The following is an 18911-nucleotide window of genomic DNA, read 5'->3' on the forward strand; positions in this document are numbered from 1 at the left end:
TTTAGAAGAAGGCTACCTTAGCCATGGTCAGCCAGGGGTGGACTCCAAAACTCCCAAATCTCAGCTCGATCCGATGTACGGTTAGTGTGTGGTGCTCCGCCGAAGTTTCAGCCCTCCTGTAGGGCCAGATTCTGAAATTCTGATGTGGGGAGGAGAATTGCTGCAATAGATAATTGATTTGAAGTGTAGATGATGGGGTAAGGTGAGAAGAATGGATAGTAGAAAATGGGCAGTAGAAATGGCGATGGATGGGGGCTAATCAGGATAGATGTAGCTTCGCACTACGGTAGTTAACTCTTCGATGAAGGGAGGGCTTCACACCCAATTAAATTTCACAACTCAGAGAGTAGGAAAATGCAGAATTTTTATTAATCTTCAATGAATGAAAAAACTACAAGGGGTGCCTATTTATAAAAAAATCCCATACCTCAAAACTCGCGCCATGTGCGCAACCTATTACTTGACGATGAAGTAAACTAAAATAAAAACCAATCAAAGAAATCTAAAGCGTCCATGATGTCCTAAATAATATTAGTAAGCAAAACCTAAAATATGAAATCAATCTGACTAGTAGGCCGACCACGATCATGAGATCCCATGATGGGCTTTTCTTAACTAACGGGCTCACTCTTTTGAATCAAAACTTCATCTTCTTGCTAGGAGGCCCTCCCTAGACGTCGTCATCAATTCGGATCAACGGTGGGGCCCTCCTTTTTACGTACGAGCGTAGGGGGGTGGTGTGCGTGCACGTGTGGACGGCGTACGTGGGATGTCCCCATCATTTCTCGCTGGCTGCGAAGATTTCGCCACTGGCGAAATAAAACTCCTGAACCGCTCCGAGATGTAAGGATCAAGTCTCTGAAGCTCCTCCTCAGCGAGCCACGTATTGGTTGAAGCTGGACTGACTTCCACTTGATTAGGTACTTCTGAAACCCACCGTCCGACGTTGAAACTATCTAATGGTCTAGGATATCTTCTATTTCCTCTCTAGGTGTGTGAAGGTTAAGTATGGGAGGCAGAGGCTAAGAAGAAATGTCAGAAAGAGTAGGTATGGGAGGTAGAGGCTGGAAAAATGGGTCAGGACGAGTAAGTATGGGAGGTAGAGGCTGGGAAGAAAGGTCAGGAAGACTGGGTATGGGAGGTAGAGGCTGGGAAAATGGGTCAGGAAGGGGCCATGGTTCAAGGGATAAATATGGAGAATCAGGATGGGTGGACGAAGGGCTGGACAAAGTATCAATGGTCTCCTAAAAAGTAACTAGATCCTCAACATCGAATGTGAAACTAATTCCCATGGAAGATAGAAGATCTACCTCATACACATTGAGACCGTTTCGTTTTATAATTTTGAAGGGTCCAGTGCTAAGCGCGTGTAACTTACGAACGGTTCCGTGAGGGTACCGCTCTAACTTGATGCGGATCATGACAGTCCCTTACATTTAATTCCTTGAAACATTTATGTTGGCCTGCAAAAAGTGTGTAATGTTTATTACTAGTCATGATCTTCTGCCTAATTTCTTGATGCCATGAATGAATGTAATGTGCAAAAGACTCCGCAGGCTCTGACGACCTATGGGACGGTGACATAGGGACAAGATCAATAGGTTTCCTAAGTTTATAACCAGTAACGACTTCATAAGGACTGAGACCAGTGAATCTATTGACAAAACTATTAAACGCAAACTCGGCTATAGGTATTACGGTGTCCCATGTTCTGGTGTGTTTTATATCTCTCCTAGGGGGAGACTCATTCGGTAGATCATTAGGAAAGATATCACGTAACTCATCCATTACTGGAATCGCCTCAGTGGGTAACTCTACACTAGCCTCTGGTGCACTCTCTCCAGCCACAAGGCCACACACGTACCCCTCAAAATAGTGGTCTTGATGTCTCTCATGGGGTGGGTGCACGGGTGCACACCCATAATTGATTCCTAAACCAACTCCATTCATTGGTCTATCCTTTAGGCTACCTGCCTGAGATTGGACATCTACCCCAATGGTAGGGTTTGTCCTGGCGATAGTCTTTAGTCGGGTAATGCGTACATCAAGCTGTTCAAAGCATTAGTCCATTTCCAAGCGCTTAATCAAAGACTCCGACTTCTGAGACAACTTGTTTAATGACTCTTACAATTGTTCCATGTTTAGTGTAGGATTTGAGCATACCACAACTGTCTTTCCGTATTAGCCCAATCATAAAGAGTAGATTATACTACCCTTACGTAAACTTTATCTTCAAACATTTAGCACGATAATGATGATTTGGACATTTTTTTTCAAACCTCAAAGGTAGAAACTCTTTAAGGGGGGTAGACTAGTATAAGCTAGGTTAGTGTAGTTATTATATGCCCTAACACGTAAATAAACCTGAAACCAACAGAGCTAAACAAATGAAATAATAAAACCTTACTTATTACCCTTAGACAATTTCGGGGATGAAATTTTTCTTTAAGGGGGGTAGATTTTAACGTCCCAAAAAAATCCGTACAAAGACCTGAGTACCACCTCAAGCAGAGATCACTAAGGATCGAACCCTTTAGAAATTAGACGAAAATTATTTAGTGCTAAACTAGATTACTTGTGAAATTAGCACTAATCACTTTAAATACGATCTGTAAGACCCAAAACGAGTAGAACCGTTAACGCTATATCACCAGGGTATCCCAAATCGGTTACGTATCGGCCGTAACGGCGATACGTAATGGTAACGGTGGGACCCGTTACGCGATATGGGGTCGAAACAGCCGTTATGGAATTCTGTGACCGTAACGGCCGTTACGGGCCATAACGGCCGTTACAGACCCGCAACGGCTATTACGGGCCCTGAAAAAAAAAAAAAAAAACAAAAAACAAAAAAAAAAACCTTACCTTTTTTTTCCTTTCTTTTCTTCTTCTTCTTCTTCTTCTTCTTCTTCTCGAGCTTCTTCTTCTTCTTCTTCTTCTTCTTCCTCTCTCTCTCACTCTCTCTCTGTCTCTCTCTCAATCTCTTCTTTCCCGTTTCCCTCTTTTTTTCTTTTCTATCTTTCCCTCTTTTTTTCTTTTCGTTTCCCTCTCTCTCCGTTTTTTTTTATTTGCCGCAGCTGACGGCGGTACGTGTCACGCAAAGACGAGCGCTGACACTCCTCGAGCTCCGAGTTGTACGAACGGTTCAAAGGAGATCAAAGTTATATGGGCTCCACGGTGATGTATTTATTACATCTACACCGTTCACCTATTTTCAGAGATCATTTTAGAGCACCAGCTAAAAAAATGAATTATATCCAGAGATCATCTGGACCACACCAAAAATAGCAGCAGGGATAATGATTTTCACGGTTAAATAATTTCTAGGGCGCACGTAACGTTTATTTTCCATCCAATCATATCAGACCCGAGTGGGCCTCACCATAATGTATATATTTTATCCATATCGTCCATCCATTTTGCAACGTCATTTTAAGTCAGGATTCAAAAAATTAGTAATATCCAAATCTCAGGTGGACCACACCATAGGAAATAGTGGTTATAGAATGCTCACCATTAAAAATTTCCTAAAGTCCACTGTAATGTTTATTTTCAATCTAACCTGTTAATTGGGTCACATTGACGTGGATGAAGGGAAAACACCCATGTCAGCTTGATCTAAAACTTTTCTAGCCCTCAATAAATTTTTAATGGTGAACGTTTAATTATTATTGTTTCTTACGGTGCAATCCACCCGAGCTTTGGATATGCCTCATTTTTGGGCTCATGCCCTAAAATTATTTGGCAAAATGGATGAATGGTGTAGATATAACACATTCATCACGGGTGAGGCCCAAAAAACTTTGACACGTGTGCTGCACTTTACATTCGAGTCCCTCCTAATTCAAACCTTAAAAAATTGTACACGAGACATATATTAACTTGAAATTTGACAATTAAATTATGGACTGCAATTGCTAACTCACAATGCCAAAATCAAATTATTTGAATAGTTTTAATTGTTAATTTGTGAACTTTTATTTTTTAAAATAGGGCCTTTTGATTTTTGAAATTTTTATGATTCACTATCCAATAAATGTCCACCAATTTATAAGTGGGATAATGACAATAAATGGCATGAATTTGAGGCTGATTTGGAGAATAAATTGGTCCTCCAAGTCAGCCCCAAATTGGCAACGCCATCTACCTGAATTTAATTTAATTTTTTTAAAGAACTATTGGGAGAAATGATATCAAGATGTTAAGTATATAAATTACATATTTAAAAAATTAAATATATGAATTTTGTAGTCAAATTCAAGTTACCTGGTTAAAAAATTAATCAGACAGTCCGATACAACTTCTCACCAAAGAGTGGACCGTTACACCACCATAAACATGTTCCAATTTATAAATGAATGTATATTTGGAATGCTTAGAATATTCTGGATTTAATCCATATTTTTTCATATTGTTTTGGCAAAAAAAAAAATTTGCGCCGTTACGGACCGTTACGCCCCCGTATCCGTATCGGTTTCGGAGGGCACCGTTACGCCAACCGATACTGATATGGGACACCTTGTATATCACGTAAAAACTTAGGATCAATCTCAAAACCCAGTTACTAGTGAGAAGAGTCTTCGGAGTGCACATGAAAGGGATCGTCCTACGCGATTCCTTTGTGGCCAACTGGCCCACTGGAATCCAAACAATAGCCTCCTAGCGTCCAATATGACCGACGACTTCCGCCTGCTCCACTAAATCTTCACGTACAATATGTACCCCAAGTGGAGCAATCGCAGCGAATGTAGGCACCTGATGGTAGACTATTTGTACCATGCTGGGCAGGGAGAGAAGCTGTGCGTGCCTACGTATGTACTACGATAGATTATTCTGACCGCACGCTCTACTAGGACGACCATTTCACTCCCATTCGACCGACTCATATGCAAGCTTGCACGTGAATTCGGCTACAGACTTGGCGCAGAAGTTCCTGTGCTGATCCATTTCATCAACGACACTACTCTCAACAATATGGAGATTGGGCCACGACAGCGTCAAGCCCGACTCGACGAGAGTGAGGATGAGACAGAGAGCGAAGAAGAGGAGAGTGATGAAGAAGGAGATGAGATAAGGGAAGAAGGAGAGCAGGAAGAAGAAGAGGAAGCCCAGGACACTGATGAGGGCTCTCCTCCTACTATGCAGGTGTGTGACAATGATCGGGCTGCCATGAAAGCCCGCTTGGCTCAACTCGAGGAGGGCCAAGTCGCCCTGAGACAGGAGATCCAGGAGACTCGGGCCGAAGTGAAGCAGAAGCTTGAAGAGAACGAGGCCTTCATGAAACGAAAATTCAAGAAGGTGTCTCGCACCCTGAGGGCTATCCTATGCTGTGTGCAGGACAAGGATGCACCTCCACCATCGCCAGATTCGGACGACTAGCCATACATGCGGTCATCTTTTAGTTTGCTTTGCTGCTTGTTTGCTTGTTTCCATGTATAGCCTTGATAGGCTTAGTAAGGTGGTAGAGCAGTTTGTAGGTTTTAATGTAAGGAACCTTGCTTAGATTAGCTCACATGCATCTTTTGTCATGATTCATGTAATGTTGTATCTCATGTACTGTGACAATTTTGTTAAATGAAATGCATGGAGTTTCTTTGATCTGAAAGGTGAATGCTGTGTAGTTGAGTTTGTGAGTATGCTGAATCTGACCTGGGTTGCACCCTAAGTTGTATATAGGGAATGCTACCTAAGGCCACACGGAGTACGACACATCTCACACTTGGCAATTCGATTGACAGGGCACCTCCCCTAAGTGATAGCCAGACGGACCCCATTTCGGGCCCTATGCCGGATTTTCAGCCGGCCACTGGCCCCACTAATGGGCCGACACTTGTTGCACCACCAGTTCCTGAGCAAAACAGTCTACTTCGGCGTCGAACGTGCCTCAGTCGACTCCCCTTACTGATAGGTTGGAGCAGATGATGCTCTTGATGCAGCAACAACAACAGCAGCAACAATTTTTGACCACCATCGCAGGGGTCTTTGCCCAGAGCATGGGTGTGGTTCCACCTGTACCTCTTGTGCAGCCTGCGGGCAATATGAGCGCTAGTGGCCTATTTGAGCAATTCTGGCGCTTTCGACCTCCTACTTTTGAGGTTCTTACAGACCTGAGGAGGCCGAGTATTGGCTCAATCGCATTTCTAAGATGCTGAAGCCGCTGCACTGCACTGAGGCAGAGCAGGTGGAGTTGGTCACCCACAAGTTTGAGAAGGAGGCCAACCTCTAGTGGGATAGCGTTCTTCGGACCATTGCTGTCGGTTACGTATGGACGTGGGAGGCCTTCGAGACACGCTTCCACGAGAAGTATTTCCCCCTCACGTATCGCCATGAGAAAGAGGGAGAGTTTCTTCGCCTCCGATAGGAAGGGATGACTGTGTCAGAATATGAGAACAAATTCACGGAGCTAGCCAAATACGCTCCTTTGATTCTAGTAGATGAGCCGATGAAAATGCGGCGTTTTTCAGATGGTCTGCGGCTTGAAATCTGCGCTAAGATGTGTTGTGCTAGCATTTCCAACTATGCTAAGTTAGTCAATATATCTCTATAAGCAGAACAAGATAGAGACAGAGATTCTCAGACACGTATTCCAATGGGCCCGAGGCCTCAGCCCGAATTGTAGCACCCGCCAGTCCTAGGTAAGAGGCCACCTGTAGACTCGCCTCCCAGGCTCGTGGCTCCGCCGACCGAGCAAAGGCGAATAAAACATTAGTGTACATATTGCAACAAAGGGGGACACACTGACCCCTTTTATTTTACCAAGATGAAAGACAATGGTATCACACCACCTCAGAAGATTGACCGTCAGCCACCAAGTGGTATAACGACTCCACCTCTACAATCTGCACCACCAGTGCAACCATATTACCGATCGCCTATACCTCAGAATAGGCCACCTCAACGACCTATGGCAGCGCAACCAAATTATCCTCAACAAGCCCATGTGCATGCACTTGTAGCTGAACACCTGAGTTAGCAACTGCAGCGCCTTTGACTTTTGAGGTCACTGCCCATGGTCAAGGTACACCTGTATTCCTATTAGTAGCATTGGGTCAATTATTTTGATAGTGTCATGCTCTATAGTCAAGCGTTTGGGGTTAAACACTACCCTTATGGGTGTGTTGAGAGTCCTTATTACAACAGGGACCTTCTCCAACACTACCAAACCTTGTAAGGATTGCCCGATAGACTTAGGAAACAGAACGATGCACATTGACCTGATAGTCTAACTGCTCATAGGCGCGACGGGAGCTTGGTGGGCTAATAGCCCACTGGCCCAGGATCGAAGGAAATTGATCTAAGTTATATTAAGGTTAGGTCACTAAGCAGGAGCTGGATCTTCCTTAGAAGGTCAATAATGAAGTCGTCGAAGGAAAGCAATTAGGATCCAAGTATTAAACCAATTCATGTGAAAGAATAGGCCTAACAATGGATTACTATAAAAATTATAAAAATAATATGGTATCTAGAGGTGACAAATATGTTATAAATAATAGAAAGGTTGAAACGGAAAAATTTCTACAACTTCGAGTTACCAATAGACTGGTCATATCTTTTCATATTAAAGTTTAGTATGTGGTGTCTTTTTAGGAATTATTTGTAATCATACTAGGAATTATCCTATGATTAAATTTGATTACGTAAAGATATATATATTTTTAATTGTTTTTGTACAATTAAATTAGGACCCTCGAGTATGATTTGAGTTTCATAGTTTGATACTCCGTAAGCTCATGTTAGAGGTGGACTACAGTAAAATATTATAAGTTTCTTATTCCCTTGTAAAGTCAAGGTTTATACCGCATCAAGGAGATGTCCCTCTTCTTTCCTTTCCCGCGGCCTTATGTTGCTAACACCCCAAACTTCTGAAATATTTTAGAACTCTTGACTCTTCCTTCCCTCCCGAAGTTAATGAAACCGAAGTGCAATCTGTCCATAACCCCCTGGCCGTATGATCGAAATGGTGACATACAAATACAATTTTAAGAGATTGAGAACCCTTCTAGTATAATCTTTTATTATGAGCACCATGGAAGAACTTATTATCCACCAAGTTAAACATAGGTTAAACAAGAACTCTCATTGAACAAGACCCAAAGGACAACCTTATAAACATGAGGCTTGAACCTCTTAATGAATTATAATACTCCTTAAATACTTAGGATGATCAGATTTCGGAAATTCAGAACCATATCCCTACGGGGCATTCGCGGCTTAAACTCGATTCTCAATCCTAGGTGATTACCAAAGGACTCACTGCTTTGACTGAGCAGAAGACCAGGATCCATCAGGATTAGGAAGAGATACAACGTTGTCTGCCCTGGTCAGGTGGACAATCGACGTATTGGATTTGAGCCTACCACAATTGTCTTTCTGTATTAGCCTAATCATAAAGAGTAGATTATACAACCCTTAGGTAAACTTTATCATCAAACATTTAGCACGATAATGATGATTTGGACAATTGTTTTCAAACCTCAAAGGTAGAAACTCTTTAAGGGGGGTAGACCAGTATGAGCTAGGCTAGTGCAGTTATTATATGCCCTAACACGTATATAAACCTGAAACCAACAGAGCTAAGCAAATGAAATAATAAACCTTATTACCCTTAGGCAATTTCGGGGACGAAATTTTTCTTTAAGGGGGGTAGATTGTAACGTCCCAAAAAAATCCGTACAAAGACCCGAGTACCACCTCAAGCAAAGATCATTAAGGATCGAACCCTTTAGAAATTAGACGAAAATTATTAAGTGTTAAACTAGATTACCTGTGAAATTAGCACTAATCACTTTAAATATGATCTGTAAGACCCAAAACGAGTAGAACCGTTAACGCTATATAATGTAAAAACTTAGGATCAATCTCAAAACCCAGTTGCTCTTGGGAGCGCGTTGAAATTCCGTATCGGACCTAGACCACGCGTCGAAAGTCCGATGACTGCGAAACTATACGGTTATGACTGCCTTGTTGGACTTAACCACCATCTCGGAAATCAAGTCCTAAAGGTATCCAGAAATGCACAACTTGATCCCGAAGCGAAGTGTGTGAGAAACGCAAATATCTTTAGAAAATGAATTGAAACTTAAGTGAATTGAGCCGTTCGCTTGTAGGCCAAATCTGAGGTTTCAGACTGTCAGATTCTGACCCAATCACACCCTCGGATCAGGGAAAATTTCCAACACATGTCAGTTACTCGTGGCCCTGATCGAGTATCGATGATCGTTGAACTGAAACAGGTCCCTCGCGGCCGATCCACTAATCCGATTGGGCCGAGATCTTAGCCTGACCTAGATCCAATGTCAGGAAGCTTAAGTCCGACCGCATGTAGAAAAGGGGCCTCCAGATGTACTTCGTTGGACCGAAACGGCCATCATTTGGCTATAACCTAAGTATACCATGGCCATGGGGCTATTCCCATCAATTCTGGGCCTATATAAGTGCCTTAAATCCTCTCTCTCCCTTCACATACGAATTTGCAACCCTAAGAGAGAGAAGAGAGCAAAGAGAGAAGGAAAGAGAGAGAAAGTGAGAGAGAAAGTGGGAGAGAGTTCCTGGGATTCGATCCCATTGCTCCACGTGCTTAACCACCCTATCTGTATTGCTATTCCGGCGATTCCGACTCCGTTCTTAAGTAAGAAATCCTAACCCTTATCTGTTTTAGGGATTTAAGTAGAGTAAATGGTGAAATAGCTAACCTATTTCATGCTATAGGTTGTCGTTGTGCCGTAGGTGAGGACTTAGTGTTTAAACTGAGTTCGTTACGAGTCTACCGGTGAAAGGTGCGGACTATAAATGTTTAGGTTATGGTTTTCAAGGCTTTCAATGTCAGTAATGGTTTATGACTGACTTGATAGCTGTCACATGTGCTTAGATACGATGTTTTCCATATATTACATATAGATATAAACTATGTTGAGTATAATGCGTTCTATGTGTTTGTTGAAATGTCTGAATGACTATGGAAATATGATTTGTGCTTGTCATGCTTGTAAATTGAGAATATATGATCGTTGTATGAGTGGCAGCTCCTTTGTGAAAGGATTTGCCCTAATGTCTGTTGGAACTAGTATATTACACGTATGTGTAATATGTAGTATAAGTGTTTGACAAAATGCCTGCATGAGTAATTGGTTGATGCTTTGTAATTACGAGGGTTGTTGAGATAGCATTCTCAACTACCTTAGCTATATGTGTACTTTTCTTCATACAGCTTTAATTTCAAGTGTATGTTTGTGTTGCAAATGTATATGTAGAATATCATGTTATATGTGTTAAATAATATGCTCAAATGATATGTACGTTGAAATTGGTTGTTAAATGCCGTATGACTATCATGTATGCTTACTTCTAGCATTTGACTGTGATCGAGACTACGACGTAGTCATCTAATCGATAATAATTCCTGTTTGAGTGGCCGAGCTAGTCTCACCACATTTGTTGCGTTTGGGGAATCCGAGTCGTACAATGATAGTCAACAGTGGTTAGCGCTCCATGTTGATTAATTCAGCGTACGCTCGTACCAATGGAACTTGTCAAGTAACCCGATTTGCCCACTGTGTGTTTACCATGTATGAACATTACTGCTTGAACCTAAGGTACCCCTTACCAATGTAAAGACTCGTCTTAACTATGGTACTACGATCCGCTAAGACTCATGAGCCAGGCATGGTGGTATGAGACACCATGGTCGAACTGTCGGCCTACACTAAGGCGATGAGCCTCCCCGTAGTGACCAGTAAGCAACCCAAACTCGTGAGCCGAATACAATGGTATGAGACACTGTATTCGAGTTGTCGGCCTGCACTGGCGCAGCCTGACTGTGGTCTCCAGTCGGGTTAGTGACGAGCCTTCGAAAATAGACTGCCAGTTGGTAGGGCGTTGGTGGAGTGACCTTGAGTATGAATTAATAAGCCTACCTTGTCGCAGCCTGGCTGTGGTCCCCAGTCGGGTTGGTGACAAGCCTTCAAAAATATACTGTCAGTTGGTAGGGCGTTGGTAGTAGTGACATGAACTTGCCTAACGTATGTGATTAACTAGGATTGATGACCCTAGATGGATCATTGTTTGGGCAAATGATACAAGGGAGGTACCTTAGCTTCCCAAACTTGCTGTATGAATAAGTCTAATTAAGAACTTGGCTAATCATGTACATGCACCGCATTTGCATGTGCCTTTGGCGTTGGAGTTGAGCACAGAGAAAGGGGTGCATGCCGCAATCGTGAGATGATGTTGCAGAGGGAGTGTAGGCAAGGGCATGCATCATCAACTCATATCATCTTTGCATTAACCAGAGTACCTAGGAATGCTTGTTGTATTGCTTTATCATTACTGCTTGATTGAATTGATAACATGTTAACCTTTGTCTTATAACTCCACTGAGTTGATCATTCACTCCCATGTTCTGGGACGGTGTTTTAAAACACCAACCAGACCCTGTTTTAGTTTCAGATAACGGCGATGCTTATAGGGCGGAGCCTGACTTTTATGATGACGACGAAGAGTTCTCCTACATGCAACTCTTTGGCGGGTCTATGTAGACCTAGAGTTGCGCATCGGGGGTACAGGGATATGGATAGATGATGTTACACTTTATCATTTTTTTTTTTGTATATTTTAGAATTATACATGTAACTATTTGACCTGGTGGCATGTTCATACTCTGGGGACTTACAACTACTTATATGCTTTACATGTCTATCACAGTCTTCCACCTGCGTAATCTGTCTCTGGAGTATGATATGCTGATTTGGTATAATCCCACTCATGCTTAATGCACTAATACGGACAACATTTAATCATCTTTATCTATGTTGCATAAGTGATGTGTTGGAACTCGGGAGTTGGGCTCCTGTTTGACCCCCGATCGATTTTCAGAGCGTTACATTTACCCTGATCCAAAACTTTGGTGGGCCATGACGAAAGAGAGAGGCAAATGAAGGAAGGAATCTATTTCCTTTTGCCATAGCCCACCAGAGCTTTTGATCAAGGTAAAAGTTGGGCCATTAGGGATATATATTAGAAAACCTCAATACAGAACCACGCATATTCAGGTGTAATTTAGGTCAGCGTCCCAACTCTTAGCCCCCTATAAACTTAGGAGGTGGAATTGTGCTTAGTGTGATTTGGTACTAGGAAAGTTATTCTTTGGATTTTCGAAAAAAAAAATTAAAAAAAACATGTGCAGAGAGGTAGTCTTTAAAACTGAAAGTTGGTAAGGAATCTATTTCTCTAAAATTTTCGAGCTAGCCTTTATGAAAATAAAGAAAGAAAAAAGATGAAAAATACCTCTTTTGCTTGAATGATCCCAACAAAAGCCATTGTTAATTATTTTTAGGGATCCAAGCACAAGAAATGGAAATACTTGCTGATTTCGTACTTTCTTGGTTTTCAATGGATCTCTATATGTTCTTGAATGTAAAATATTCCGGTAAGGTTGAGCCACATGATCCCACGTCTATACCCATATTGTCCCATGTAACTTGAAGATTCTAGTTATCATAAGTAATCACTTGAGTATGGAAAAGAAACTTCATGAATGAAAAAGATAGAAGAATGTTGTACCTCTTGGATTTCTGAAAATTCGTTGATGGGAATGAGTTGCCCTTTGAGGAGGAACCCTATCACTGTTCCCACAATGTTGAAGACAACTCCCTTTCCCGGTTCATCCTTGGAGTAGTAGACACACATTTCGCTACCAGGATTACATTCTTCTGCATGGTTCTTTATAACTTCCCACCTCTTGTCATTCATTCCAAGGCGTAAGACCTGCACATGTTTTCCTAAACAATGAGGTTTCCTTTTCCCATGCATGTGCCTATATGGAACATCTAATCCATACATCAGCAAGCCACATTGTGGAGATGTCCATGACCAATAATCAGGCGGACCACTGACCAGCTCATCAGGTGGGCCATAGCATATGTAACTAACGGGTGGCTAAAAAGTTTTGGTTTAGTAATCCATTTAATTTTGTACACAGCTGCCCACTAAATAAGTGGACCAACTTGGTGGGTATCACCTGATGAATGGATCAGAACTTTGACACAGACACAATTATGTAGATGCACATGTGTATATCTGTGCGTGTATATTCATAATCGGATGGTGTGAGTTACAAGGAAGGTGACATGAGGTCATACTTTTTGAAGCCTTGGAGTATCTGTATGTAGCATTATCAGAAAGTCCTTTACAGTATAGACTTTCTCACTCTTTAGACGATTGTTAAGCTCTTTACCAATTTTCTCCAAGCGCCATACTTTATCATCCAATGATGGGGGATGCTTCTTCATGTATGCTGCAAAGAGAAACCAGGGGTTTGGTTTTATACCTTCCAACTGTTAGATGACTTCTACTTGAGGATACTGGGTTTACAAGTTATGCACATTACAAAGAAGAATTTATGAAGAACAACCCCATAGTAGATACAAGATTGACCATTTTGATAAGGAGGAATTATATGATACACTTGACATGAGGATACCCATGAATACTCATGGTTTTAGTTTATGAAAGTGAGGTCCATCTTTTGGGTGGCTCCCAACCCTTGGATACAGATTGCAGTCCTGTGGCGGGATCTGGATTCGTATGGGCATTCGTTCTTCATTGTGGATAGATCATAGAGTGACTTCTTCAATTCCAAGAAGATGACATCAGCAATCTTGTCCTTTGCTACGTTGTTCTGAAGTATATGATATGAGCCATTCATTTTTTGTTCTGTTCTAGAAATTCAAGATATACACATTGGGTTGGTCCTTATTCAGGTTAAAGAGAATAATTACAAGAATCATGTTTATGTTTGTCTTTCTAAAACACCATGAAGAACCGTTTTAGAGGCACAATCTTTGGTATCTAGTTTCTTGACCTCATACATTTGAATCCGTTTTTCCTGAATTGATTTGGACTGTATTTTTTTTTTTTTTTTTAAAGATGATGAGCTTTTCTTAAATTGATTTGTAATTTGAAGAGCATGTTCTAAGCAACATGAGTTTCAAATTCAGCTAGGTCAGGGTTTTGTATGATTGGATCCGCTAGATTCAATTTTCTGTATCACCGTCTGTCAAAATTGCATCATGGGCTAATTTGGGCATATGTAATAATTTTAAGGGGTGGTTTTTTTCTATTATGATTACAATTATGTGAGGTGATGAATGGATGGAATGGATGCAATCAATAACTAATGGATTATTTTAATTTTTCTAGGTTTGAGAAATTAAAGGGTTGTAAAGATTTGGGTGTTTAAACAGTTTCTTTGTTTAAATAAATCCTTGTAATTTTCTATTTTCATGGAAGATGACGTAATTAGCATCCAAGGTGGACTGGTCAGCTAAATCATTAATGTATTATATGCTGTTGGCAGTGTTCGAAGTATCGGTATCGCTAAAAGTTTCGCTAGCCAGGGATACGGAAACAATATCGATATCGCCGATAATATCGCTAATAATCGAAATCAAAATTTTTTTTTAAAAAAAAATTGCATATGTAGAAATAGACATATTTGCATATGTAAAAAATAAAAATAAAAATTGCCAAAAGAATGCATACATAACAAGTTTCCATTTAATGGGGCCTTAAAAGCATGTGCTATTATAAGCAGTCCAACCATCCCATCCAGTTATTTAACCATCCAACCTTCTATCAATATTGCAAAATATCAACAACACATGATATTTCACCGAGAAATCATTAACAATTGGAAAGGAAACGAAAGATTGTGGTCTCAATATTGCACATGTTGCGATATCAATAATATCAAGATATTATCAATGACAAATTGAACACTACATAAAACCATGTGCCCATGAAAAAAAAAAAATTTGAAATAAAAATTTACTATTGAAATATCATCGATACACTTATGATACAAGCATTACCTAGAATTTACAGTCGAAAATATTGATGCATTGGCAATACAAGCGACACCTAGAATTTACATAGTTAAAAATATTGGTGATTACATTAGTGATATTGATACATTAGCAATACTTAGTGATACATTGCTAATACCTGGAATTTCTAATATTGCCAGCATTATCGGTATCGCTGAGTTGGAGATAAAGATAATATCAGAGATATTTCGATAATATTGGAGATAATATCAGAGATATCTCTCTATTTCTTTCATAAATTTCCAGTGGTGTGCTCCCCACCTTTCTATAAAAGAAAACAGTGATAAAGATTAACACAAATAAAATATACTCACATTTTCCACGACGCTCCTTGACTGCGAAAGGTTCAGTGATTGCTTCTTTCACTCTCATTTCATTAAAATAACCATCTGGAACTCTTGCAGCTAACCTGAATTTACGTTTCTTTGTCCTGCTTGAATTATCTGTAATTTTCAGCTTGCTTGCTACACCAATTCCCTCATTCAGAGTCAGAAACACATCCCCAGTAAGAAGTGTCTGATTGTCTTTTCCTTCTCTTACAATATTATCTCTAAAATGCTCAAATGTCCAGTTGTTGTCTTCATCGCCTTTAAAATTTCCTTCAAGAATTACTATTTCCACCTTCATCGAGGATTCGGGACCTGAGCTAACAACTTGCCCAGTCATAGCATCAACTAGAGCTATAGTTAAGGCAGAAGGGTCCTTTCCTTCAATTTCTGTCAAAGTGAAGATTGGAAGAGAGATGTTGTTCCTAAACTTGAGTTGTAACGTTCTTGAGGCCGACTTGCGCATCTGCCTCCCATGAAGCCTGCAAGAAAGAAAGGAAAAAAAAAACAGTTATTGACCATAACTATTATCTCATACTTTTTAAAGCATGAACAAGGGTTCTTTCCATTGGCTTCTTACAGAATATTAATTTTCACCAACAAGCATTAGTCCTTACCCTTTCTTGGAAGCACGGTACTTTCGTAGAAACCGTCCGAATTTCTTTTTTAATTCCTTCTTTACTTCCTTTTTTACCTGAAAAAAAAAAAAATTTAAAAAAATAAAATCAATGATCTATGAATTTGAGGTTGTTTGCTATTTACTTCCTTTTTTGCCTTTTTTTTGCCTTTACTCTATATAGACTATTGTTCACTACTAGTACAGACTCAAAGTAAAGAAAGATGCTTTTGCATGAAACCATAAGGAACAAGCACGTACATGGGAAAGCATCAACTTTCCATGCAATAAAACAAACATCTAGTTTATAGCAAGATTTTCGACTTCTGCATCCAGCCATGTACTGAAAATGATACAAATTCAATGGTGAAGCCAGAGTATCAGATAAATTAATTTTATGAACAGTTGTAAATAAATAATTCCCCTACTGACCGAAGAGAAGAATGCTGTCTGGTATTTAATGTTCTTGTTGCATTGGTATTTGGGATGACTTGTCACATACTTCTTATATATTGCTTCTTTCATCTCTTGGGAAGAAGAATTTTGATTTTTAATTTTCTCTTCCTTCCTTATGCTGTCAACATCACTGTAATTGAGGAGCCTAAGATGATTCTCTTGTACTTTACTGCATCCACCTTTTTCTCAAATATTTCTTCTACTGCATCCTTCTTTGCAAGTACAAAGACTTCAATAGTAACGTAGATATTTAGTTAAACATTTCATGTGAGAGATAAGTTTCTTAGCATAACATGTCTAGTGAGCAAATAATTTAGTTCCTAGCTTCATCCAATTGTTTCCATATCGAAATACCATCACACATTAAGAGATAAGAGGCATTGTGCAAACCACAGAAGCTTTTGGATCTAAACTGCCACAACAATGATAAGATAATTAGACCACATGCAAAGCCGAAACCATGGAGCAGTGCAGTGATCTACAGTGTGGATGTAATCAAAGGGGAAGGTCAAAATTGATCAATGGACAAGATTGACTAGAGAAAATGGCACTTTCTCTCTCTTGTTTTTAATTATTTTCTATCTTTTCCTCTGTTTCAAACACTTCTTTCCTTTTCTCTCTTTCATAAATATGAGAGGGATTCCTCCGCATAGGATTTTGAGAAAGCACTACTTAGAGTAAGAGCAGAGATTTGTCCAATAAAGGAAAGTGGAGATGAGAGTAGATTTGGTATAAAGAAAAAAAAAAACAACAAAAGAGAGGAACAATGAAATTTCCAAACATGGTACACATGTAATGTCGGATCCACACACTCTAGTACAAGTGACTCACAGTGTCCCACATCCACCATGTCATACTCGATCCCACAGGGGTGGCAAATATCTCAAGTTTAGATGATAAACCCAGTCTCTCGCACATGAATCTGAAGTGATCATCCAGGATTCAACTATCTCTATAACAGAGATTGTGGTGTATTAAGCCACCATCTTCCTAGACATAACATCCCATGATCTGTAATGGCTACCTCATACCACCGTGACCAAACCGGGTGAATAGACTCTTAGTCTAGAATCAAAATCTAAAACATGTACATACTTATCCAACTTATTGAGTAAATCTTGTTTCACAAACAAAAATTTTGAATATACGCTAATACGATATTTACATATTCTTATAATATTTGAAAATCATGGCAAAAACAAATACAAAAGCTCAATAGAGCCCATAAAGGTAAGCATCATAAGTGTGTACTAGATTCCTATGACCATGGTGTCACGATCATTAGATCTTCACCACGCAAATATGTATTCATAATCAATTATGATGCGTTCGTAACAGTGCATGCAATTCGAATGCATCACTCGTGACTATTGTGATTGAACATTAAAGTAGTGACATTTAATTTCATCTTCCTAATGTTGAGGCACATGGCTAAGGGCCCAAGAGTTGCCTGTGAGACTGCTCACACATTCTACTAACTAGATCGGGTTAAGTAATTTTAGGTAGTGGTTTAGGCATGTAACGACGTAAAGCTCGGCTACTCTGTAGACTATCTTAGATAATCACCGAGTCTTCGATACTTTGTGATGAGGATATTGGAGGACCTACTCGGATGTACCAGAGATGGAGACAACCACCCAACTCAGCGCAGCTTTCTTTGTGAATGGGAGACGAGTTCTAGATGGGGTCCGCTGGGCCATTTTGAAGACTCCACATGCAATAGACGTGCATCAGAAAGATCCCACTTTGGGATGATGAATGTGGGCTGCTTAGGAGAGCATTCTAGTCATAGGATTTCTATTTCGTGTCGATCCAACCATTGGATCTTGTCAATCAGGCCATCGGGTTACCAGAACTTCCTAATCTAGGCCCCCTGGACTCTGTTCTTGCTCTCTTTATGTTTTTTGTTATTTTTAAGATTTATTTGATGATTTAGATTGATAATAAATGTTTTAGTTTTCTTATTTTGGATGATGGGCCACTTCACTAAAGTGAGTGACATAGTTGTAATTATGCTGGATTTTAATTCCAAATTTTCAATGATAAAAGCACAGGGGGGTGAAGTTCCAACCCTAATGGTATTATTAAGAAGAGAGAGAGAGAGAGAGAGAGAGAGGCTCTCTTGTGTGAAGGAATTTTACTTATTGCTTTCTAGGTTTTTTTTTTATTTTTTATTTTTTTATTTTTATTTTTTTTTAATAATAAATTTTAAATCGTCCCTTCCAATTGATTTGTAGAAGGGTACAAACTTGTTTGGTGGTAGATTCCCCAAGGTATTCTTCTTCTTCTTCTCTTGTCTTCCTCTTTTCCTTCCCATTGCAACCTTCTAAACTCTAGATCTTCAATTTCCTATTTTCTCCAATTTCTAAAAACCCTAATTCCAAAATCTCCAATTCCCATGAACCTTAATTTTCCTAATTTCATATTTTCCCCTTCCTTAACCTTAATCATGAAACCTACAAATCTGTCCATTGAGTGTGGAATGTGCCCATGCTAAATTGGAAGTTTTATCATTCTATTAGTCCTAGTTTTAATTGATTTATGTGATTTCTTAGCATGCGAGCATGTGATTTAGGTTAAATCAGATTTTATTTCCTATTGTTTACTCTTAATTAATTGATAGGTTAGCAT

At 39.9% G+C, this 18911-nt stretch overlaps 1 protein-coding gene across 1 annotated transcript in view; it reads right to left on the reverse strand.

Annotated features, from left to right (window-relative positions):
• Positions 1 to 15898, reverse strand: part of LOC131236015 (calmodulin-binding protein 60 D-like) — a 42558-nt gene extending 26660 nt beyond the window's left edge. The window contains exons 1-4 of the mRNA XM_058233107.1: positions 15826 to 15898; positions 15197 to 15690; positions 13137 to 13291; positions 12559 to 12762 (exon numbers count right to left, since the gene is read on the reverse strand). Of these exons, the coding sequence (XP_058089090.1) occupies positions 12559 to 12762; positions 13137 to 13291; positions 15197 to 15674 (837 nt within the window). The 5' untranslated portion in view covers positions 15675 to 15690; positions 15826 to 15898. The remainder of the gene's footprint in view (positions 1 to 12558; positions 12763 to 13136; positions 13292 to 15196; positions 15691 to 15825) is intronic.
• Between the last annotated feature and the right edge of the window lie 3013 nt (positions 15899 to 18911).

Source organism: Magnolia sinica, unplaced genomic scaffold (genome assembly GCF_029962835.1).
Source record: "Magnolia sinica isolate HGM2019 unplaced genomic scaffold, MsV1 ctg119, whole genome shotgun sequence".
Lineage (NCBI taxonomy): Eukaryota > Viridiplantae > Streptophyta > Magnoliopsida > Magnoliales > Magnoliaceae > Magnolia > Magnolia sinica.